The sequence below is a fragment of the Schistocerca americana genome, chromosome 10, assembly GCF_021461395.2.
Source record: "Schistocerca americana isolate TAMUIC-IGC-003095 chromosome 10, iqSchAmer2.1, whole genome shotgun sequence".
Classification (NCBI taxonomy): Eukaryota; Metazoa; Arthropoda; class Insecta; order Orthoptera; family Acrididae; genus Schistocerca; species Schistocerca americana.
This window is the reverse complement of record NC_060128.1, coordinates 137,476,283-137,501,890: the sequence shown is the minus strand read 5'-3', so window position 1 is coordinate 137,501,890 and position 25,608 is coordinate 137,476,283. Positions and strand designations below refer to the sequence as shown.

The following is a 25,608-nucleotide window of genomic DNA, read 5'->3' as shown; positions in this document are numbered from 1 at the left end:
CACAATTTGACTAGAAGAAGGGATCGGTTGGTAGGACATGTTCTTAGGCATCAAGGGACCATCAGTTTAGTACTGGAGGGCAGCGTGGAGGGTAAAAATCGTATAGGGAGACCAAGAGATGAATACACTAAGCAGATTCAGAAGGATGTAGGCTGCAGTAGGTACTGGGAGATGAAGAAGCTTGCACAGGATAAAGTAGCATGGAGAGCTACATCAAACCAGTCTCAGGACTGAAGACCACAACAACAACAACACACAAAAAATTCAATAGCCTCTGAAGAAAGCAATATGGGGCATTATTCGACATTAAAAGATTAAACCTGTTAGCACAAATGGTATTCTGCTTCCTGATAACAGCACTGAGACAGATAAATGTTAAATTCAAGTCATTGGCCACTAAATTAAATTTATTCTATCACAATAACTAAAATCATAGAAACAACAAAAGGCACATGAAAAACACATATACCAGATTTATTTTGATAGGAACCGCATACTCTACCACCAGGCATCAGTTCTTCCAAATCGCCTATTAAAGTGGTGACAAAAACCAACAGGTCACTAAAAAGCAGTAACCCTTCTGGCTATGATGTATTCCAGGAAAAATTCTAAAACCTTGTGTGTACTTGATAATCAGCTGATAGTCAAAATGTATGTGGTGGAAGTAAGCAAGTGACCTTTAATTATAGGACCATCTCCACCCTTCCTGTGTTCTCAAAAAACATTTGAGTGCATAACTTACAACAAAATATTGAACCACATTTGTGACAACAACCTCTTAACAGTAGCCCATTTTGGCTTCTATGCAGGTTCTTCTATTTAGAAAGCAATACAGAATCACACAAACTAAGCTCAGGCAAAACTAAACAACAAACTTCACTCCGTTGCCAAGGCCTTTAATTGTGGAGATCATAAAATTATAGAAGGAAAATTAAATTGGTGTGGCATTAACAGCATTCATGTTGCAAGAGTGGAAACATATCTTAACAATGGAAAAAAGGTCACAAAACATATTACACAACAAGGCGACGACTGAAATTGGACAGCAGCAAAAATGACCACGACGATAAAATCAGAAACATTTGAGTTCACGCTGAGCTTAACAAGGAATTATTCTTCCCATGTGTTATTTGTGAATGGAACATTTAAATGGGTATTAATAGTGGTATCAAAAACATCCTCCATCACAAACTATAAGATGGTTTGCCGAATAGAGATGTGAATATGAGGAGTTATGGTAACAGGTTAACAGGAGAATGAAGACAACATTGATTTTTCACTACTCTATGATTTACTTCAACCTTACTCAGACTTGGATTGTATCTTATCTTTCACTTCTAAGTTAAAGTTTTCAAACCGTATCGAGTACCAACAACACACTTCCTTGTATTCCTCTCCAGCAAGTCTTCCACACCCAAGAACCATGTGGGAATTTTCCTACATCCTTATATACTATCAGTCTCTTTCTTATCTTCTGCCAGAAGGAGACCCAGATTTCAAAATCTAGCATTCGTTCTATTTTTAAATGACAATTGTATTTTTCTCAACACATACACAAATACCTCCAGTTTTTTTGCATGTCAAACATTTATTAGGTCCCTTGGACATACATACAACATTTCACACAGTTTTGGATGCAGTGTACTCAGTCTTGGGCTTGCTAGGCAATACAAACAAACACATCAACAGCATATGGAAGTATTATAAACTATATTACTGTATAAAAAACAAATATGCTGTGACTTACCAAACGAGAAAGTGCTGGTAGATAGACACAATAAAAAACACACAAACACACACAAAAATTTCAAGCTTCAGGAAAGAGGGAAGGGGGAGAGAAAGACGAAAGGATGTGGGCTTTAAGAGAAGCAGAAAGACTTACCTTAGACTCCTTACCCTCTCCCTTAAAACCCACATCCTTTCGTCTTTCACTCCCCTTCCCTCTTTCCTGATGAAGCAACCTTGGGTTGTGAAAGCTTGAAATTTGTGTGTGTGTTTGTGTGTTTTTTATTGTGTCTATCTACCAGCACTTTCTCGTTTGATGAGGCAACAGTTTGTTGCGAAAGCTTGAATTTTGTGTGTATGTTTGTGTTTGTTTGTGTGTCTATCGACCTGCCAGCGCTTTCGTTCGGTAAGTCACCTCTATATATATATATATCTCTGTGTGTGTGTGTGTGTGTGGAATGTTTCCCTCTATTATATTCGAAATATATTATTGTCTATTTTGCATGCAAAATGTAACCATATTGCACAGTTTCATTTTTTGCAACTGTTTTTTTTTATCTCTAGTCAAAACACACACACACAAGTAGAGAGATAGAAAAAACAAATTAAGGTAAGAAGTCACTTACATTATAGCAGCCTTCAACGCCAAATGGTCCTTGTGATGATGCTTCCTGCGACTCTGAAAATACAGAAGTCAGTTAAAATTCAGTTACCTTTAACTTAGCAAGCAATGACAAAGCAGATAATACAAAAGGGTCCTCCATATTTGCAAAATTATGAACCAAATTTTGAATGTTAAAACATGGAGAACTAAAATGCCAAAACAAGAAAAACAGGAAAAAATTAGGGGCACATAGATGGATGTACATGATTGTTAATTCTTTTTCAGTTTACACAGACAGGTGGAGAGGGTTAAAAAAGATGAGTATGTTGCACTGTATAACATAATAGAAAGTTTCAGCATAGGCAAAAACCACATGTCCAAATTAAGTTATACAGATACCTGATATATCGCCATCCCTTCTCCTAGGTCAGTGGTTTCCAACTTCCCGGTGACAAATCACCCCGCGAGTACAATGATGTATTAACTAGTAAACCCTCCTGCCCCCCTCCCCACATCATCATTTGTGCCATTACAATGGAAAATAATTTTGGTTGAGCACTTTTATTTTTAAAATGACAAAAAATAAATGACATTTAGCTTTGTAGATATTTTATTAAACTAGGAACTAACGAGTGAATTAGACAACTAGTGCTGTATATTTCTAATGACCTCCTCTTACAGAACGATGAAGCCGTTCTCTGGGTATAACAAGTATGAATGCTACCACAACTACCTGCCAGAAAAGAGTGCATGTCTACATTGTGATTAAGGATAGACAGTTTGTACGAAACTCCACTCCCTGGTGACACTTGCTCCACCCACACCTTCACCCCCATTTATAATCGACCAAATTAAAATGTCTGTACTATACTTAGTTTGTAAATCACTTGATTACTAGACTCCTTGCTTCTGAACTGGCAGAAACTGAAAGACTTCGGGCTGTCAATCCTTTTTTTATGACCACTGTCACTAATAATAATAATAATAATAATAATAATCTCAGGGCCTCATCTCACAAGTGATGAGGAAGGAGGAGGGGGAGGGGTAACACCTTGTAAAAAAAACCTGGGTCCATCTGGCTCCGGATGGTAGCACCCTGTGAGGGCCCCTGCCTAGGGTTACAGGTGAAGCCCAGTCAACGGTCTCAAAGGCAGAAGAGGAATCCTAACTCCTAATGGCAGAGAGAGCGGAAGAACCTAATGGAGAAAACCATGAAAAATAAACATTTCGGACTAACAATACGATCTTACCTCGGAATTTATTTTCTACCATGTACAATGTACAATTTCAATTGCAGAATGGAAAGTCTGCTAGAAGAAAGCACTACCCCAGGTGGTAACTCGAAAGAGGAATCCACCATTGCTTTATGCAATGCATCGGGACCTAGGGTCCTGGGGAGTCCCAACATCTGCATTAAGGATGAGTCGGAGCATCCTTGGTATCCTTCCAAATGCAAGTTCGAAAGGAAATTCTTTGCAGGCACCTTGAATGTAAACCCATTACTAAAAATTGGTAAACAAAAAGAACTTGATATTCTCTTAGATATGTATGAAATACAAATTTTAGCACTTCAAGAAACAAGATTTTTGGATGAAAATGTTACAGAAACTACAAACCATAGAATTTCCAAGGGTAAACCAGAAATAAAAACCACGAAAGACATGCCAATACTTGGTTCCACTTTCTATGTTCATAAAAATTTAGCAGGTAACATTACAGAATTCATATCCAGTTCAGAAAGGCTCTCTCTTCTCACAGTTAAATGCAAAAATAAACAGTATACCTTTGATAATCGTGATGCTCTACACAATGATGACAATAAGAAAAATTCAAGTAAAGCAGAAGCATTCTGGGAACTTCTAGAAGAAGAAATATCAAAAATTCCAAAATCAAATGATGTTGTGGGGGATTTTAATGCACAAATAGGTAGGGAAAAATCATTTCAAAAAATAGTAGGATATTATCCAGCTCATAAAAGAACAAACAAAAATGGCCCAAGACTTATCAGTCTTTGCAGAACATTTCAGTTGAAGGTAATGTCTACCTTCTTCAAAAAATTACCAAAAAAGGCAAAAACATGGATCTCTCTGAATCCAATTCTAGGGAAGTTCCAGTTAGATCATGAGGCTATTTCTAAATACAGTTTTAAAGAAAACATGAATGTAAAAGTAGCAGGAAACAGGGAATTTGATTCTGATCATTACCTGTCTAAGATTAAACTGAAACTTCTCCCCAATAAAAATCAAAAGAGAAAGCAAAAATTAATTAAATACAATACAGACAGGCTCAACATCATCAAAGGGGTAATAAAAAATTTTCGGGAAGAAATTAAAGGAACTAAATCAGGGAAATGGGAAGAAATATCGAAAGAAATCAACAGGGCAGCGAAAAATGTTTTTGGAACAACAAAAATGAAGAAGAAAGTCTGGAGGAATGAAATCTGTGAAGAAGCAGTAACAGAAAGAACAAAGCAGTGAATGTTCTGGAAAGCCTGAACACCCCGATGCATTTAGAATGCAAAGGAAAGAGACAGCAACAATAATTAAGAGTGCTAAAAGATCTTTTGAGAAATCACAACTTCTTAACATACAAAACAACTTTGTAAAAAATAACTCCCGGAATTTCTATCAGATGTTTAAAAGTCATCTGAAGGGCTAACAAGCTCCAAGTATTTGCTTCACAGATGAAAATGGTACAGTAGGCCTAAGCAACAGCCAGAATTGTGAAATACTATGTAAGTACTTTGAAAAATTGTTGAACTGTGAAGAACCAAACTGCAAACTAGAAGTCCCAGATCTTCATGAAAATACAGAAGCCCCCCCCCACAACGTCCTGATGCTGCACCTGTTGGCACTCTAGTCCCTGGCACCTGTTGGCACTCTAGTCCCTGCACACACCACCAGACAGTGTTTGTCACTCTCCCCACCCCTACACTACTATGCCTTCTCCTTCCCCACTGCCTCCAGATTGCTTCTTGCATCCCACATGATAGTTGCATTCTGACATGAGATGCCGGAGTTGGCGGTCATGTGTGTGTGGGGTGTGCTTGCTTGAGAGTGTGAATGGTGTGGGTCTCTCTTTTACTGATGAATGCTGTGGCCGAAAGCTTTATGTAAGTGTCTTTTAATTGTGCCTGTCTGCAATAATGTGTCTTCTATACAGTAAGTAGCAGTCTGTCTTTTCCTACACTGTTGATATTCCTACCTGGAATTTCCATTGTTTCAATTATGTATCAACACAAAATACATATACAAACTGGTTCAGATAATAATAACAATAACCATTATCATTATTAGTATAACTGATTATAGAAACTTTTGAAAATGGTAAATCTAAATGGTATTGAACGTGAAATTCTTTTCTGTTAAAATGTTAACATTGAAACTACTGGTTTAACTTTAAATTGTAAAAATTTAGTAAAAAGTACTAGTGGGAATTGTAGTGACTATGCTGAGCATGTTCACATAGCAGAGTTATATTCTGGACCTCGTACCAATCAGATGGGATTAGCGCAGAAGATTATTAATAAGACATGAAATATGGAAACAAGTAGACTGTGAAATATCATTTACTGAAGTGAATAAATAAATACAAAACCCTGGAAGCGCTTTTGCAACCATGAACATCATTCCTTCGAACAAACAGCTGGAGCGAGTGGTAATGGACAATGAACAGAAGGTAAGTAAAAGAATGATTGAATTATCTAAACTTAAATTCTAATCTTTATCTTTTATTTTTTCTCACATTAATAGAAAAATGAATGCAAAACAAAACACCTTAGAGCATTGTTAGATTTGCTAAGCATTATTAATTCAACAGCAAAATAACTCCATTATAAAACAGTTATGGTCTGCTCTTTTGAATACATTCGTCTCATGCTTTGCATCTGTTAATGGAAGTCTTTGTTCTGAAACAAGTTGCGTAGTAACAGAAGAGACAGGACAGATAATGGTGTTTCCCATACATCCAACTTTGTACAGTCATTCATGAGTATGCATGCCCCTTTTGAATGTGTATACACGAGGAAAATGTTTCTATCAAACTGAGCTGTAAACAGATTTAACTTCATAAATGTATCAAAGTGTATTCTTGAACACTATTTGTAACAAAAGATATTTAACAACATGGGCACGAAAACAATTTCCCATCCTCATGCCTCAACATAATGAGCTTCAAGGTGATGCTTCAGGGAAAATTATTTTGAACAAGCACCACAGAAAAACTCTTTTACCTCATTATGTACCAGCATATGCCTCCTCAAACTGTTTAAATGTGAAAAAGGCTTTTGAACACTCAACACATGTAAATGGATTTTCTTCAGTGTGACTATGCATATGTACCTGTGAACTCTGTTTCAATGTGAAACTTTTTTCAAGTTCTGCACCGGAGAAGAGTTTCTCTTCACTGTGAGCAAGTAGATGTGTTACAAAGTTGCTGTGGTCACTGAAAGTCTTTAAGCAAGTGGGACATGCAAACTCGTTCTCTGGTTGTGCCAAACATATGGTCTCACTCTCTTTGTTTTTGCGCCTTTTCTGATTCAGATGTTGCCTGTCTTTCTGTGTGCACATATTCTTGCTTTCTTCATTACCACTCCCTGATTCTTCTCTGTTTGTAGTCTCTGGTATTTCATGTGACCAGCTGTTACTTCTACTATTAACCTTGGGGTCCATACTGCACCTAGAAAATAATGAGATCTATTACTGTCAGTCATACAATTACACAAATGCACTATGTTAGTAATATGTCAAAAATCCGCCTCATTTGCAAAATGTTACTGGTCTTTACCGAGGTTTCAGCTAGAGTAATCTAGCTTCTTCAGAACCATAAAATAAACTAATACATACCAGAATAAGGCACGGTCAAACATAAAAAGCTAAAGTACCATGGTACCATGTCAAGCTACGTTACTTAGCTAAGGAACAGCCCCGGCCCCACTTCATGGAAAGCGGTCGGTTAACCATGGACACTATGTTGGAACTGACTGTGGCATGCAGATATGTACCGAGCAAGACGGCGGATCACGCGCATGCACACACAGAAAGACAAAGATGCCTGCTATTAGCTGCCTTTATGTTATGTACTGACAAATCACCTATAATGTTAAACCGTAAATTTGTGGGAGAACAAAGCACTAAGTAGATAGAATCCTGATGAACGTTAAATGTAAACCGAGACCTTATTAACTGATAAGATATTTACTTAGATGTTAAGTTCAGCTTGTCAGATTAAAAACCACATATGATCACCACTATGTTGTATGGTTCTGCATGATCTCATGCAGGGGATGAATGAGGTTATATGTCCATAACGCGAGAACTTCTCATGTTAGGAGAAGGTGGAAATAAAATAATTTCCATTATACACGAAGTAATATGTCAATTTGTTAACACGAAATTTGACTAATGTTGTTATGTTGTGGCACTACATTACTACGCATTTATGACTGACTGGGTGTGTAAAGCTTAGGGCATCATTTATGACTTTATGCACAGATGGTCAATGTTGTGTTTAGGAAACCTGTAATAACTTAACCAAACATACACTAACTATAAATATAATATGTACGACTGTCCACTATATGAAGTCACAAGGGTGATGTGGAACAAAACTCTTAAGGGCAAAGACTAATTATTAGTTAGTAGTGGCTTCAAGACCCCTATAAGACCCCTATGCATTTAAATACGTTATGCCACCCTAATTGTCGAAATACACACTCTAGTATATCAAATATTACCTATTTAGTATATTGCCTATAGAGCTGCATCAAACCAGTCTCAGGACTGAAGACCACAACAACAACAACATATTGCCTATAAGGCTATTAACTATTTAGGATAAGGATTATTGTGAGCATGGTAGAATTCTCACATAGACTACCAAGAAATAAGGTCTAATATTTAAAGTAGGATGCGTCAGGGAGTAAAATGCCACTGCCAACACACTTATATATTGTTGACAGACAAAGGTCAGGCTAATAATATGAACATGAGCTGTATTCTTCCCTTTCTGAACAGAAACATAAATTAAGGATTTGGTCTAACAGTGAGCAACGTGTTAGTGTCTCACGTAGGTTAATAGCATAAATCAGAACCTAATATTTAAAGTAGGGTGTGACTGGGCGTACAACGCCCCCGTCATCACACTTACGTACTACTGACAGATATAGGTCAAGCATTTACAAAATATAGTCTGCAAACTAACCTTTGATAGGAATAATATCTTAAAGGTTACGTTGTATACAGCATAACTACGCGGGCCATGCTATAGTTTCCATTAAAAATGATTCTTTAGAGCAACAAGGCCAAAGTCATCTGCATATGGGAGAATACTTTAAACCAAGTTGCATAAATATCGCATCAAGATCTCATCAAATGGTATTGACCAGCTTGAATTAAAGGCAGACATAAGGCTTAATGCCTATGGGTAGAAAGAAAAGGCAATGTGTGCCAGTATCGTTAGAAGGTTTGACTACCATATTGTCAGTTATGTTGGAACTAGAACTATATTTACCGTAAAGAATATTAATTAAACCGTAGTACTGAACATTACCAAATGTCGTGGTGAATTTCTAAGTCTTCAGCATCGAAGTATCAGGAATGGATATGCAGTGACAAGGCACGAATGTTAGTGTGATTCTCTAGCTACGTGCCATTCTTAACTGTTAGTCATAAACTAATCATTCATGGTAAATATAGTTCTAGTTCCATGATCCACCTGAACGTCATTTCAACACTGTGAGGTCTCTGAATTGCAATTATCATCTGTTAGTAATAGACTTCTTCACCTTATAAATGTCATAGTGTTTCACATTCCTGCAAAATTTTCATTATTTTTTGTTGCAAACTTTCACTGACGTCATAAGTAAGACAAATGCAGACATTAGCTAGATATTTGCAACAAAAAGAACAGAGACAGAGTTTTGAAACTCAAAAACATAATTAAGAAAATGATGTATGTTCCACAAAACCTCACAGAGGCCTAGTCTGATCCACAATGCATGCTGGAGAGTCACAAAAGCAACCCAGCACATGAATGATTAGTTTATCTTCTGACAGGTTATGCCTTAAGTGTTTGTGTCTTTAAGTTGGAATTTGTCTATATGTCACTCTCTTTGATTATGTCTATTAGAAGTTACAGCTCCTCTACAGGAAAGACATTGCTCACATACCCATCAAAGGGCAACTTCAGTGTTCTTACGGAATTGGAAAACATCGTCATCACAAAACTCCGTGTCAACAGTTTATGGGACGACATTTCTTTTACAAACATCTAAATAGTTTGGATCACATTAGTGTTGAAATATCCAACACTGGATGCTGTGAAGGTCATATGATGGGCAATGTTCCGACGCTGATTCACCATTACATGAAATTCCAGTTTTTCATGGGCATTAAACAGGTTCAGAAGGAACTGAAGTCTTAAAAAATTTCAAAGACTGCCTGGAAACTAAACTTCCTGGCAATTCATGTCCATTGAGGCACATTAATTACATCTACATACTTTCCATTTAATTTTCATTTCATTACAAAAATTACACAGACGATTAATTCATGTGCTGCATTTGCCATAGTAACACGTACTTCCGTAGGTCACCTGTGGATCAACTGACATCTCAAGAGGGAACTGCTGAACTACAGAAGTTGTGACATAGAAGATGGATCCTTGCCATCTGTTATGTTTCTCTGTTCCCATAAAGAAAATAATTTTATGCTAATTTTCGGTACATGTAACATGTCATGTAACATCTATACAAAAAAATCCCAAGATCCAATTCAGACCGATTTTTACTTAAAGGTATTATTCAGATGCTTATTTCAAGAGTCTGATTCAGTCTGTGTAATTAGTTTACAGTAGGACACCACTAATTAAAAGTTGGTAGGACATGTTCTGAGGCATCAGGGGATGACAAATTTAGCATTGGAGGGCAGCATGGAGGGTAAAAATCATAGAGGGAGACCAAGAGATGAATACACTAAGCAGATTCAGAAGGATGTAGGTTGCAGTAAGTACTGGGAGATGAAGAAGCTTGCACAGGATAGAGTAGCATGGAGAGCTGCATCAAACCAGTCTCAGGACTGAAGACCACAACAACAACAATTAAAAGGTATGTTTAATTACAGTTACCAATGCAGTTTGCTACATGCAAAACACCTATGAGCTAATACTGATATCTGAGGAAGAGGACCTACACCATTTGAAAGTTAAGCATTCCGACTTGTAATAAAACTGGTTATGGTGAGACAAATGTACTAACTGATCTCGGATCATATGAAATGACCGATTCCCAAGTTGAACAATCAAAATCCAGAAATCCACTACCATACAGCTCTACAAACATGTATGAACATCGAAACACACACACAAACACACACACACACACAAACACACACACACACACACACACACACACACACACACTTAATGTAATTATGTGATGATTGGACTTCTAAAAAAGATAACCAATGACAAACAATTATTTCTACTTTATTTTGGAAATATATGTTTCAAAGATGAGTTTGCATACATAGCTCAATATTTTATACTATTTTCTTTGCTACATGTTGTTAGAGGTAAATCTTTGTCTCTGGGTAGTTTGAGTTTGAAGTATGATGATAGAGTACAAGTTGCGCATGTTGGTGTTAATTTTTATTGTGAAGTGAAATGACTTAAAATAGTGTGTTCAGCAGCAGAAAGTCCACCAGCATTCATTCATATTATTTAACAAAATCCAGCCAAGCATCCACTGGATCAGTATAAAAAGTTACATTTCAGAATGGACTATGAGCCTACAACTTACAACAAAGAACAAGAATAAAAGATGAGTATTATGAAAACTGCTGATTCAAATTCTACCGTTGCTACCTGTCTCTGAAGTGACTGCGTGCCAAATGCTGTGGAAATGTGACCAGGCGCCCAAATTATTAACTTATTTCAAGACCAATAAATCAACTTTGGGCCACAAGAGGGTGATGACAGTCAGAGACTTTTCAGAAAACTGCTGTAAATTAACTAATAGCCAGAACCATTTTCTATATCAGATTTTGCACTAGCCACAGTCAGATTCCAGACTTCGACTACATACTTTGTTACCATAATTTTTTTTTTTACAGTGTGACATACAGCATTTATTGATCAACTCATTAATTAATAATTTCATGAAATGTGCTATAATATGTAATATTCTGCACCTATATGTAAACGAGGGGATTTACACTGCTGAAGAAAAATAGTGTCCATGTATTTTTCTAAATTTTTAGTCAGCAATGCTCTCTGTAATCCAAAATTCCACAGTAGTTCATCAAAAACAGAAATTCCAACCTACCTAAATTTTGAAATATCAAGTAATTTTCAAAATATTGGCTTGTTCCTACTAGTCTTTATAAGAGCATGTCAGTAAAGAAATAATAAGTTCATGGTTTGAAAGCTAACAAGTAACATCCATGTTGGATCCACACTGATTTTTGAATCATACCGCCACAATTATGTGTATTCTATATGTGAAAATTTACACATTGGCAACTGCAAGATTCAAGAACTTCAATATATAAATATTTCCAAGTGATTCCTGTTACCCAAATGAAATGGTATTTTGATTAATTTGTGTTTTAATTAATGTGACTGTGAAATGTTATTGTCACCTAAAGCATCAATTATTAGATATAGTTAAAACAGTTAGGGGCAGAGTTGATTGAACTATCATGATGTGATCTTCTTCAATAAAACATTGGAGGACAATGAAAAGTGTGAACTGTTACAATTTTATGTTGTGAACTATTTATTTGGCGGTATCACAGAAAAATTAATTTTAAAAACTGACATTGTGATTGTGGATACAGGCCTGAAGACCTACACCAACCATGTATTGTAGGAAGTGAAGTGGTCACCATTCTTATTTTTCACCTTTGAAAAGAATAAAATGTGTGTGTTAATGTCATTTGAAACATGCTGTTGTGTACAATATTGAGCAAACACCAACTCCACACTCTTTTAAAATTTCAGCTTTGTGGTGAACAAAACTGACGCTACTGAGGATGACACTGTGAGCATCAATCAATTCCACCACAGAGTCAGTGCACATTCTCTACTACTTGCTATGCTGTGTTCTTAAAAATGTTTGAGAAGATAACTTACAACAGAATAGTGAACCATCTTTCTGAGAATAACCTCTTAACGACTCAGTTTCTCTTTTGTACAGGCTTCTAATCAGAGAAAGCACTGTATGATCTCAGGAAGGGGATTTAAAAAGGTATCACATTAAAGGCACATTTCTTGCAAGGATGGATGGAGACACATCTTAAGAACTGAAAACGGATCACATTAACAAACTATGCGGTCTCTCTCCCCTAACAGTTGAAAGGCACATTTTCTGGTATTTTGGAAGATATTTCCAATTGCTTTTTTGTAATGTGTAGCTGTAGTCAGCCCATAAAATTCTGCTCAACATGTCTTTCATGCAATGCCCAGTATTCATTTGTTTCATGTTACATACAAAATGATTTTTGAAGTGGAATTTTATGTACCCAATTGACAGGGTGGTCCCATATTAGTGCAGTGCAATATTAATTTTATCAGGGGCAGTACACCAGCAGTACAGCACTAACCTGGCCCATACTGACTGCAGAAGCACTACCAAGTCACTGCTGGGGTACTGATTATTCTTCATGTTTTACTGTTCCTGTTAATGCATGATGGTATCATTCTTCCTGCATGTCCTTTGTGAATGGAACAGGTAAATGTGTGAAAGTAATTTTCATAAATGTACCTTCCATCACATATTTTAAAATGGCTTGCAGAGTATAGTTGTAGACATGAATATGGGAAACTATGGTTACAGGCAATGCTTTGATTTACTTCAAATTTTCTCAGGACTTCCATACTATCCTAGCTATCACTTCTAAGATAAATTGAAGCTCTCAAGTCTTGTAAAGTGCTAAAAGCCATTTTCTGTACTCCTCTTCAGTACATCTCCCATACCCAAGAGCTATGAGAAATTTACCTCCACACCTTATCGGTCTGTTTCCTCTCTTCAGCCAGAAGGAATCTCTGATTCCAAAATCTAGCTTCTTGATGTTTTTTCATACATTTATGATTGCCAACTGTATTTCCTTCAATGCATAGATGATTATATTTAGTTCTTTGTTCACTTTCAAACATAAAAAAGCACTCACTTTTGGACATACAAACAATGTTTTACACAATTAGGCAATACAAACAAACACATCAGCAGCATATGCAAAAGTTCATTATCTACCTCCGTGTATGTGTGTGTGTGTGTGTGTGAGAGAGAGAGAGAGAGAGAGAGAGAGAGAGAGAGAGAGAGAGAGTGCACAAATTAAGTTAACAACCACTTACACTATAGCAGCCTTCGATGCCAAATTATCCTTCCGATGACGCTTCCTTTCACTCTGAAAATACAAAAGTCAGTCATAGTTCAGTTATCTTTAAGCTACCACGTAATGACAAAGCAGATAACATGAAATGGGTGCTTCCATATTTGGAAAATTATCAAATGAACAAAAAATAAATCTGTACATCGAAGTACTACAATACCAAAATGAGAAGAACCAAAATAATAAAGATAAACTTATGGCACAAAAAGGGATGTAGATGACTGTTAAACTTTCTTCAGTCCATACAGACAACTGATTAGGGGTAGTAAAAGATAAGTGCATTGCATACACCCCCCACCCCCCATGAACCATGGATGGATCTTGTTGTTGGTCGGGAGACTTGCATGCCTCAGCGATACAGATAGCCATACTGTAGGTGCAATCACAACAGAGGGGTTTCTGTTGAGAGTCCAGACAAACACATGGTTCCTAAGGAGGGGCAGCAGCCTTTTCAGTAGTTGCAGGGGCAACAGTCTAGATGATTCACTAATCTGGCCTTGTAACATCAATCAAAAGTGCTTTGCTGTGCTGGTACTGTGAACAGCTGAAGCAAGGGGAAACTACAACCATTATTTTTCCTGAGGGCATGCAGCTTTACTGTATGGTCAAATGAGGATGGCGTCCTCTTGGATAAAATATTCCGGAGGTAAAATAGTTACCCATTCAGATCTCCAGGTGGTGACTACTCAGGAGGACGCCATTATCATGAGAAACAAAACTGGCATTCCACAGATCGGAGTGTGGAATGTCAGATCCGTGAATCGTGCAGATAGGTTAGAAAATTTAAAAAGGGAAAGGGATAGGTTAAAGTTAGATATAGTGAGAATTAGTGAAGTTCAGTGGCAGGAGGAACAAGACTTTTGGTCAGGTGAATACAGGGTTATAAACACAAAATCAAGATGGTTAATGCAGGAGTAGGTTTAATAATGCATAAAAAAATAGGAATGCAGATAAGCTACTATCAACAGCATAGTGGATGCACTATTGTAGCCATCCAGACACAAAGCCCATGCCTACCACAGCAGTATAAGTTTGTATGCCAACTAGCTACACAGATGATGGAGAGATTGAAGAAATGTATGATACGATACCAGAAATTATTTAGATAGTTAAGGGAGACAAAAACCTGACAGTCATGCAGGACTGGAATTCGATAGTAAGAAAAGGAAGAGAAGGAAAACTAGTAGGTGAATATGGACTGGGGGTAAGGAATAGAAAAGGAAGTCGCCTGGTAGAATTTTGCACAGAGCATAACTTAATCACTGTTTTAGAATCATGAAAAAAGGCTGTATACGTGGAAGAGGCCTGGAGACACTGGAAGTTTCCTGATTGGCTATGTAACAGTAAGACAGACATTTTGGAACTAGATTTTAAATTGTAAGACATTTCCAGGGGCAGATGAGGACTCTGGCCACAATTTATTGGTTATGAACTATAGACTAAACTGATGAAATGGAAAAAAGGTAGGAATTTAAGGAGATGGGATCTGGATCAACTGAAAGAACCAGAGGTTGTGGGGGGTATCACAGGGGGCATTAGGGAATGAGTGACAAGAGCAGGGGAAAGGAATACAGTAGAAGAAGAATGGGTAGTTTTGAGATATAAAATAGTGAAGGCAGCAGAGAATCAAGTAGGTAAAAAGACAAGGGCTAGTAGAAATCCTTGGGTAACAGAAGAGATATTGAATTTAATTGATGAAAGGAGAAAATATAAAAATGTCATAAATGAATCAGGCAGGAACACAAATATCTCAGAAATGAGATCATCAGGAAGCGCAAAATAGCTAAGCAGAGATGGCTAGAGGACAAATCTAAGGATGTAGAAACATTTATCACTAGGGATAAGATAGATACTGCCTACAGGAAAATTAGAGAGGCCTTTGGAGAAAAGAGAACCACCTGTATGAATATCAAGAGCTCAGATGTGAAACCAATCATAAGCAAAGAAGAGAAAGTGGAAAGATGGAATGAAAACGTAGAGGGTTTATACAAGGGCAATGGCAACATTATGGAAATGGAAGGACATGTGGATGAAGATGAAATGGGAGGTATGGTATTACATAAAGAATTTGACGGAGCACTGAAAGACCTAAGTTGAAACAAGGCCCCAGGAGTAGATAACATACTGTTACAGCTACTGATAGCCTTGGAAGAGCCAGCAATGACAAAACTATACTATTGGGTAAGCAAGATGCATAAGGCAGGCAAAATACCACCAGACTTCAAGAAGAATACAATAATTTCAATCCCAAAGAAAATTACCGAACTATCAGTTTAATAAGTCATGGCTGCAAAATACTGACTCAAATTCTTTACAGACGAATGAAAAAATGTTAGACACCGACTTTGGCGAATATCAATTTCGATTCCATAGAAATGTTGGTTAAGGAAAGGCAAACATTCGTAGACTTAGAGAAAGCTTTTGACTATGTTGACTGGAATACTCTCTTTCAAATTTTGAACGTGGCAGGGGTAAAATACAGGGAGCAAAAGGCTATTTAGAATTTGTACAGAAAATAGATGGCTGTTATAAGAGTCAAAGGGCACAAAAGGCAAGCAGTGATTGAGAAGGCAGTTAGACAGGGTTGTACCGATCCCTGATGTTATTCAATCTGTATATCAAATAAGCATTAAAGGAAACAAAAGAAAATTTGGAGTAGGAATTAAAATCCATGGAGAAGAAATAAAAACTTTGTTGCTTGCCAATGACATTGTAATTCTGTCAGAGCAGCAAAGCACATGGAAGAGCAATTGAACGGAATGGACAGTGTCTTGAAAGGAAGATATAAGATGAACATGAACAAAAGCAAAATCAAGATAATGGAATATAGTCAAATTAAATCCAGTGATTAGATTAGGAAATGAGAAAGTGTTTCTGAAGAAGAGAAATTTGTTAACATTGAGTATAGATTTAAGTGTTGGGTAGTACATTCTGAAAGTGTTTGTATGGACTGTAGTCATGTTTGGAAGTGAAACATGACCCATAAACAGTTTAGACAAGGAGGCAAAATCTGGTGCTACATAAGAATGTTGAAGATTGGATGGGAAGATCATGTAACTAATGAGGTGGTACTGAATAGAATTGGAGAGAAGAGGAATTTGTGGCAGAACTTGACTAGAAGAATGGATCAGTTGGTAGGACACAATCTAAGGCATCAAGGGATAACCAATTTTTAGTATTGCAGGGAAGCATGGAGGGTAAAAATCGTACAGGGAGACCAAGATGAATACACTAAGCAGATTCAGAAGGATGTAGGCTGGAGTAGTTACTCAGAGATGAAGAGGCTTGCGCAGGATAGAGTAGCATGGAGAGCTGCATCAAACAAGTCTTTGGACTGAAGACCACGACAAAAATATTGCACTGTGCAGTATAATGATAAGTTCCAGCTTAGGCAAAAACAAAGATATGAACTAAGTTCTACAGATTTTTTACACTAGCAATAAAGTTGTCACCCACAAACATGAATGTAGAGATATTTTCAGGTAAGGAATATTAATAGTACAAAGTGGAACTTCTAGAAAAGTTTTACACTTTAAACACATACACCTCCAGAAGCATAAAGAGAGCCATTTTCAGACTAAAAGTTCAAAGGTCTGGAATTCAGTCTTCATCTTGTTCTAGGACTTTTTTCAACCACTTACTGCTTCTTTTACCTCTTCAAGGCTTTGTTAATGTGAATTGACTAGTCACATTGTGATGTGGAGGCCATGTTAAATTACAGACCTCATATAGTGGCTATTTAAGTCACCTCAAGGGCTAGACGAAGACAATGGCACACTAGCTAAAATAGGACCATCCACAATACAGCACTGCGGTTTTCATACACCAGCTTCAGACTGAGGACAGGTTTACTCAGTGTACATACATATGTACATAATATGCTCATTAGTGGATAGATGTAAATGCTGTGTTGGACAAAGAATGTTACTGTCACTGTGGAATACACATCATGATACTGGACTCAGATGTTCTGATACCTTGTACTGGTTGTCAGCATGGCATCTGAGTGCAGAAAGGACAAGATACATGGTATCAATGCATTTAATAATGCCATGTCTGACACACTGAAATTTTATCTCCTTGGTTCTGCAGGCTCTGAGATTGTCCAAACAACTTAAAGGAATGCAGCCAGGTGATGACTTAAACAATTATTGGTTTTTCAACAGGTTCACACCCCATCATTTTCAGCACACAAGTGCAATGTGCGAGTGCTGTACAAATTAAAAAACTCTGTAACTGCCACACAATCATAGGTGTCCAGTGTCAGAAGTTATCAGCAGTGCATATTATTTACTGGTGGGTGAACAAGTAGCACTGACTTTATTCCTCTGTTGTCTGACCAGTGAGAGAGAGCACGATTCTGAGCAGAATTTAAGCAAAAATGTCCATCCTTAGTTTATAAGTTCACTTTTTAATTTAATTTCAACTGCTTCCTTAATAATACAATTCCGATACCTGGCGGGGCACACCAAAATCTCTGTAAGCTTGTGTGATGCTTATGGTCAATACACTGGTCCTCCATAGCCCTAATCATCTGAGCAATGTAAGAGATGTCACAAACGCAAGGAATATACTAGATCTTTCACCTTACGCAAAACAAGAACATCCTTTACAGACAATAAATCTTAGATGGTGGTTGAAAATCACACTTCACGCCATGTTTCCACTGAATACAACCAAACCTGTTGGTAATAAGAATTTAAACAGTTTTCCAGAACATCTAAATTCAATCCAAACAAATATTTGTCTTACGGTGGAGGTGTAGAAGGATAGCTGCCTTCCCTTCTTTACGTGTTGATTGGCAAGTAAGTTCATTTGTATGTTGAGGCATGTCTATAGGATGCATTATGATGATCAAGTCAACATCTGGGTTGATGACAAAATAAATGATCAATGATATTTCCAACTGCACTGCATTCACATAGGTGGCACTTCTACACAGATGACAACATTTCTGCTAAGCACACAATCTGAGTCTTAAACTAAACCACAAGAAGTCACATGTCATCCTCATATCAAGCCAAATGTTCAGTAGCACGAACAGTCCATGGGTGTACTGCTGGTCCATAGTGTCCAACGGGCACAATATTTTGGTAATCAGAGATGTCGCCATCATCAGGTGCACTGACGAGCTGAGCTCCTGAGGGCGGGCGGCCGTCTTAAATCCCCTCCCCTCATGAGGTGTTCTCTCCGCGGTCCGCACCCACGGTTGGTGAGACGCTGGTGTCGGTGTCTGTGTAATTGCCTTGTCCATCCTAGTCACTCGTTCGTTTCCTATGCTGAGTGTCTTTTTAATTAGACTCAATGGTGGTTCCCATGCCCTGCCCAGGTTGTAGCCGTAATCTCGGTTGATGAGTCCATCCCCGGTACGAATTTCGATAGCCTCTCTTGCTCTGCAACCGCCGACTTGCTGAGGTACCCAAGTCGAGTGTGCTTTTGATGTTCTCCACTACGATCTTCGATGGTGGGCACTGTTACAATATGAGTCTTCCCACACTGACACGGAATCCGGTATATGCCGACCTTCCGCAAACTGAGATCATCTTTGACACTTCCCAATAATGCTCGTGTTTTATTTGGTGGGCAAAAGACAGTTCCTACTTGGTGTTTTCTCAATATTTGTCCTATTTTCCCCGCTAGTGCGCCAGTATACGGTATATAGGCAATGGCTATTTCTTTCTCCGTGACTTATTCCATCTCCACACGCTGTACTGTGGAGGTGGGGCGGAGAGCGTGTCTGATCTGCCATTCCGAGTACCCGTTTTTCCAGAATACAGTTTTGAGGTGTTCCAGCTCTTGGGGCAGACTCTCTGCATCATAGATGGTGTGTATCCTGTGCACCAGTGTTTTTAGCACCCCATTCCTATGTGCAGGGTGGTGGCAGCTATCCGCTTGCAAATACGGGTCGGTGTGTGTTTTCTTCCTGTAGACCCTATGGCCCAGGGTGCCATCCATTCTTCTTTTGACCATGATGTCCAGGAATGGTAATCTTCCTTCTGCTTCAGTCTCCATAGTGAACTTGATGTTCGGATGCATGGAGTTCAGGTGTGTAAGGAAGTCTAGGAGCTTGTCCCTTCATGGGGCCAGATCACAAACGTGTCATCCACATAATGTAGAAAACAAGTAGGTTTCCATTTGGATTATGTCTGTGCTGAGACCCTGGTATGTTGGTAGTCCATTTTGTGATTTTCGGACAAACAGTGCTCTGCGACTGCCGACTTGTTGGGGTGCACATGTCGAGTGTGCCTCTGATGTCGCCATGACTTTGCACTGGGACACAGTCTGTTTGGCCTTCAGCTTTACAGGCGAGTGTGTGTTTCTCCATTCCGTGCTCTGTTGCTTCGATTTGGGCATTATATGCAAAACCCATGTTTCATCTCCAGTTAAGATCTAACTCAAGAAGCCGTCACCTTCTTCGTGATAACGAGTCAAGAACTTCATCGCACACTCAAATCTTTGGTTTTTGTGGTCCTCTGTTAGGAGTTTCGGCACCCAACGCAAGCACAGTTTCCTACACTTTAGGTGTTAGAAACAATGTTGTGAAGCACTGATCTCAACACGTCAGGAAATTTGTGTGAGAGATCTGTTATTGTGAAGCGCCTGTTCTCACGAATCATGTTTCAACTGAAGCCACCAAATTGTCTGTAATCAAAGAAGGGCAACTGGAGCAGTCCTCATCATGGACGTGGTCACAGCCATCTTTGAATTCTCGTACCCACTTATGCACTTTGCTTTCACTCATAACAATATCACCGCAAACTTCACAAATCTGTCGACGAATTTCTGCAGCAGACAAGTTCCTTGCTGACAAAAACCGTATCACTGAGCGAACCTCACAGGTGGCAGGCAAGTTGATAGTCTTAAACAATTTGAAAGTGCAGAACAGAAGCATGCAGGTTAGCTACAGAGCTTAAACTGAGCACAGTTGTTCCCAAGGCATGCTGGTACACGACGCATGCGCTCATTGTGGTATGCGTGTGAACTACGAGTGTCTACAATGAAACGGACCTTAATTAAAAAACACACCATACAATACACTAGATTAGTATATAAACAGACCCAGTGAAACTGGACATTATATTTTTTACATCTGTATTCATAACTTACATTACATTTACATCATTTTCACATATGCATCAATATGAAATGAATACACAAATTGTGTCTGCACTCAAGAGAGTGTTTACTTTAGCAATTGGTTCAGTTAGTAGTAGTAGTAGTAGTAATAATAATAATAATAATAATAATAATAATAATAATAGTTATTACTATAACTAATTACAGAACCTTTTCGAAATGGTAAATCAAAATTGTGTTGTACAAGAAATTCTTTTCAATTAAATGGTTAACACTGAAACAACTGGAATAACTTTAAATTGTACGATCTTTGGTAAAAAGTATTGGTGAGAATTGTAGTTACTATGCTGAGCATGTTCAGATAGTAGTGTTGCATCCGGACCTCCTGCCTACTGGATGAGATTACCAGAGAAGATTATACACAAGGTGTCCCATTTACCATGACCACCCGAAATAACTGTTTGTCCAGATGCAAATTGCAAAAAGGTTCAAGCAAATGTTCTTTAGCCGTCAGGGGGACATCAATCAGCAAGACTGCCTTTGTTGTAGCTTTGTTTTTTACAAAGATTTGAACAGCGGTATGACTTTTTTAAATGGCACCCTGTATTTTTTATTCGGCAATTCATTTCCTCCCCTAAAGACCTATTCAAAAATGTATCACAGAGTACCATTCACTGAAACACAACATTATTAATTACATAACACGACATTGAAGTTGACGCTCCCAGCGCTTAGTGCAGGTACTCTGGGTAACGGAACACATCCACATTCTGATGTTGACAGAGGACAAATGTAAACATAAATAGAATGCACACCTGTCATTCCGTCTACCATGGTCAGTTGAAGAATTGTGTGAAGAGAACGTACACCAACGAAGAGAAGGTAGAAATGCTACTCATCTATGGAGAATGTAAGTTAGCAGAACAGTAATTGCAATATTTTTTTCTTATGTACAGGTATACTTAGTACAGTAGTTTAGTGCTTTTAAATACTGTTGTGTAGAGAAGGCATACAGTACATGCTGTCCTTCCTACAAACTGCATCGACATGTTTCTTTTATTGCTTTTGTTGAAGGTAGGCAAAATGCTACGCACGAAGCGGAACTGTACAGAGAGCGATATCCTGTCAAGAACCCACCTTCCCGACAGATGTTTTCTTGTCTTGTTGTGACGTTTCAGGAAATGAGACGTTTCAACCCACAACAACACAATCGTTGTAGCACTCGCACAGATGAAGCTGCCGAAGTTAGTGTTCTCACTTCTGTTACTATGAATCCACATGTGAGCACACGACAAATTGAACATGAGATTGGCATTCCTAAAACCGTGTACATCGTATTCTTACACATCACCAGTTCCATCCTTACCACATACACCTACATCAAGAATTGCATGCGAATGATTTCCAGAATTGTGTACAGTTCCGTCAGTAGGCACAGCAGCAAATCCTTGCCAACCCTAACTTCCTTTCCAATGTTCTATTTGCTGATGAATGTTCCTTCTCAAACAAAGGACAGGTAAATACAAGGAACATGCATTATTGGTCCAGCGACAACCCACAACGGCTTAGACAGGTGGACCATAAACGTCAATGGGGAGTTAACGTCTGGTGTGGGATGCTTGGTACTACAATATTGGCCGTTATTTCATCAATGGTACTCTAAACGGCACAGCATGTACCAACATCCTCAGACGAATTCTTCCTCCTCTCTTCGATGAAGTGCTGCTAAGAACCAGAATGCTTACGTGGCATCAACACAATGGTTGTCCAGTACATAATGCCTTCCATGCACGTCGAGTTCTGAAATGAAGGTATCCTGCCAGATGGATTGGTCAAGGAGGAACAGTTACTTTGCCAGCTAGGTCTCCTGATTTAAATCCTCTTCTTTGGGGATGCATTAAAGATGTTATCTATTGCAATATACCAACAACTCCAGAGGACATGCAGGAATGTATCGTGCTTGCTTGTAATTCTCTTCAGCAGGCAACACTGGAAGCAGTAAATAATTATTTCATTCAATGAGCGCACCAGTGTATCGGTGTCCAGAGTCATCAATTTGAGAACCTTTGAATGTTCTACTCCTGGGCAATGGTACAGGAGAGTCAAAGTCAATTTTGTGTTATGCTTTTACTTGGTTTTCATTTGTTGTCTGACAACTCCAGCAAGTGGATGAGTTTGCGATCCCGGGCTCAATGTCAATTTTATGTTATGTAATTAATAACATTGTGTTTCAGTGAATGGTACACTGTGATAAATTTTTGAATAGATCTGTAGGAGAGGAAATGAATTACCTAATAAAAAATACAGGGTGCCATTTAAAAAAGTCATACCGCTCTTCATATCTTTGTAAAAAAAAAAAACAAAGCTACAATGAAGGCAATCATGCTGCCCCTTGATGGCTAAAGAACATTTACTTGAAACATTTGTAATTTGCAGCTGGACAAACAGTTATTTAGGGTGGTCAAGATAAATGGGACACCCTGTATATAATGTGGAATACGAAATCAAGAAGATTGTGAAGTTTCATTTAATGTACTGCACAAGTATACAACGTGAACAGTAATAAAGCTGACAAACCGCAGGTACAGATTCGTGACTGTAAATGGAGGAAGAAGGGTAATATGAACATGTGTCCGGAAATGCATGTGTCCAGAAATGTATTGTTGCCACAATAGATGGCACTGACAAATGACAGTTCCTCTGACCTTGTGCCGTGTGTCCATCGTATGTTGCAGGCTGTGTAACTGTTGCAGCATACTGCAAGCAGCAGGATGGTTCAGTATTCATATCAGGAACAAGCTGATGGATAAGTGCAAGAGGCAACACGGCTATACCAAAACAAGTACCCTCACAGACACTAACAACATCACACAACATTTCAAGCCTTTTGTTGAGTGTTTGTGTGCTCATGGATCCTTACAGACTGATGAATGGACTGCGTACACCAGGTTTGGAGGACTGCATGCTACAGGATATTGAGATGAACCCTAGTACAAGCTGCTGGCAAGTGGCCCACCAACATGGTGTAACCCAGAGTACCATTATGTGTATCCTGCTGATAACCACTACTATCCTGGTTGCCACTTTGAACACCTATTGAGACGTGAATGTGATGCAGCTCTGTACTGTGTTCCAGGACGATTTCTTGTCACTGCACGCATATTGTACATTTCTGAACTCTTGTTCATAGGACCTTTCTTCCTCCATTTCCAGTCAGGAATTCATCCTTGCAGTTTGCCAGTTTTATTAATTTTCACCCCGCATACAAAACACTGAAAACAATTTTGCTAGCAGCAACATCATCCCTTTGGACAAAACTGTGCCAACATGTAGAAAGAGTAGTAATGGACAATGGATAGAAGAAAAGTAAAAAAAAAAATTTTAGTCAGCTGAACTTAAATTCATAAAAATTCTAATTTTAATATTTTATTTCTTCTCGAGTTAACAGAAAATGAATGCAAAACAGATAACTGTAGAACTTATTGAGATTTGCTAAGCATTATTAATTCAATAGCAAAATAATGAAACACTTTATGATCCAATCTTTTGAATAAATTAAGCCTCACCTTTTGACACAAGTTCTGTACTAAAATAAGATGCATTACAGGCAGTTATTCAAATAATAGTGTTACCAATAATCCAACAATCTTGAGTATGCATATACCTTTAAAAATTGTATACACAAGGAAAATATTTCAATCAAATGGAGTGTATTAAGGGATTTAATGTCTAACATGTATCAAAGTGTATTCGCAAACACTATTTGCAAGTAAACATTTTTTAACAATGGGGGCAAGGAAACAATATCACATCCTCATGTTTCATCATATAAGCTTCAAGGTGATGATTCAGGGGAAATGGTTTTGAACAAGTACCACAGACAAACTCTTTTACTTTATTATGCAACAGCATATGCATCCTCAAATTGTTTAAGTCCAAAAAAGACTTTGAAGACTCAGCACTTTCAAACGGTTCCTCTATAGTGTTGTTGTTGTTGTTGTTGTGGTCTTCAGTCCTGAGACTGGTTTGATACAGCTCTCCATGCTACTCTATCCTGTGCAAAGTTCTTCATCTCCCAGTACCTACTGCAACCTACATCTTTCTGAATCTGTTTAGTGTATTCATCTCTTGGTCTCCCCCTACGATTTTTACCCTCCACGCTGCCCTCCAATACTAAATTGGTGATCCCTTGATGCCTCAGAACACGTCCTACCAACCGATCCCTTCTTCTGGTCAAGTTGTGCCACAAACTCCTCTTCTCCCCAATCCTATTCAGTACCTCCTCATTAGTTATGTGATCTACCCATCTAATCTTCAGCATTCTTCTGTAGCACCACATTTCGAAAGCTTCTATTCTCTTCTTGTCCAAACTATTTATCGTCCACGTTTCACTTCCATACATGGCTACACTCCATACAAATACTTTCAGAAATGACTTCCTGACGCTTAAATCTATACTCGATGTTAACAAATTTCTCTTCTTCAGAAACGCTTTCCTTGCCATTGCTAGTCTACATTTTATATCCTCTCTACTTCGACCATCATCAGTTATTTTGCTCCCCAAATAGCAAAACTCCTTTACTACTTTAAGTGTCTCATTTCCTAATCTAACACCCTCAACATCACCCGACTTAATTCGACTACATTCCATTATCCTCGACTTGCTTTTGTTGATGTTCATCTTATATCCTCCCTTCAAGACACCATCCATTCCGTTCAACTGCTCTTCCAAGTCCTTTGCTGTCTCTGACAGAATTACAATGTCATCGGCGAACCTCAAAGTTTTTATTTCTTCTCAATGGATTTTAATAC

The 25,608-nt window shown here is 38.2% G+C and overlaps 1 protein-coding gene across 1 annotated transcript in view; it reads right to left on the bottom strand.

Moving 5' to 3' along the window:
• Positions 1 to 25,608, bottom strand: part of LOC124552303 — a 79,549-nt gene that overhangs the window by 14,664 nt on the left and 39,277 nt on the right. Inside the window, exons 7-9 of the mRNA XM_047126578.1 lie at positions 13,682 to 13,734; positions 6,670 to 7,006; positions 2,352 to 2,404 (exon numbers count right to left, since the gene is read on the bottom strand). Of these exons, the coding sequence (XP_046982534.1) occupies positions 2,352 to 2,404; positions 6,670 to 7,006; positions 13,682 to 13,734 (443 nt within the window). The remainder of the gene's footprint in view (positions 1 to 2,351; positions 2,405 to 6,669; positions 7,007 to 13,681; positions 13,735 to 25,608) is intronic.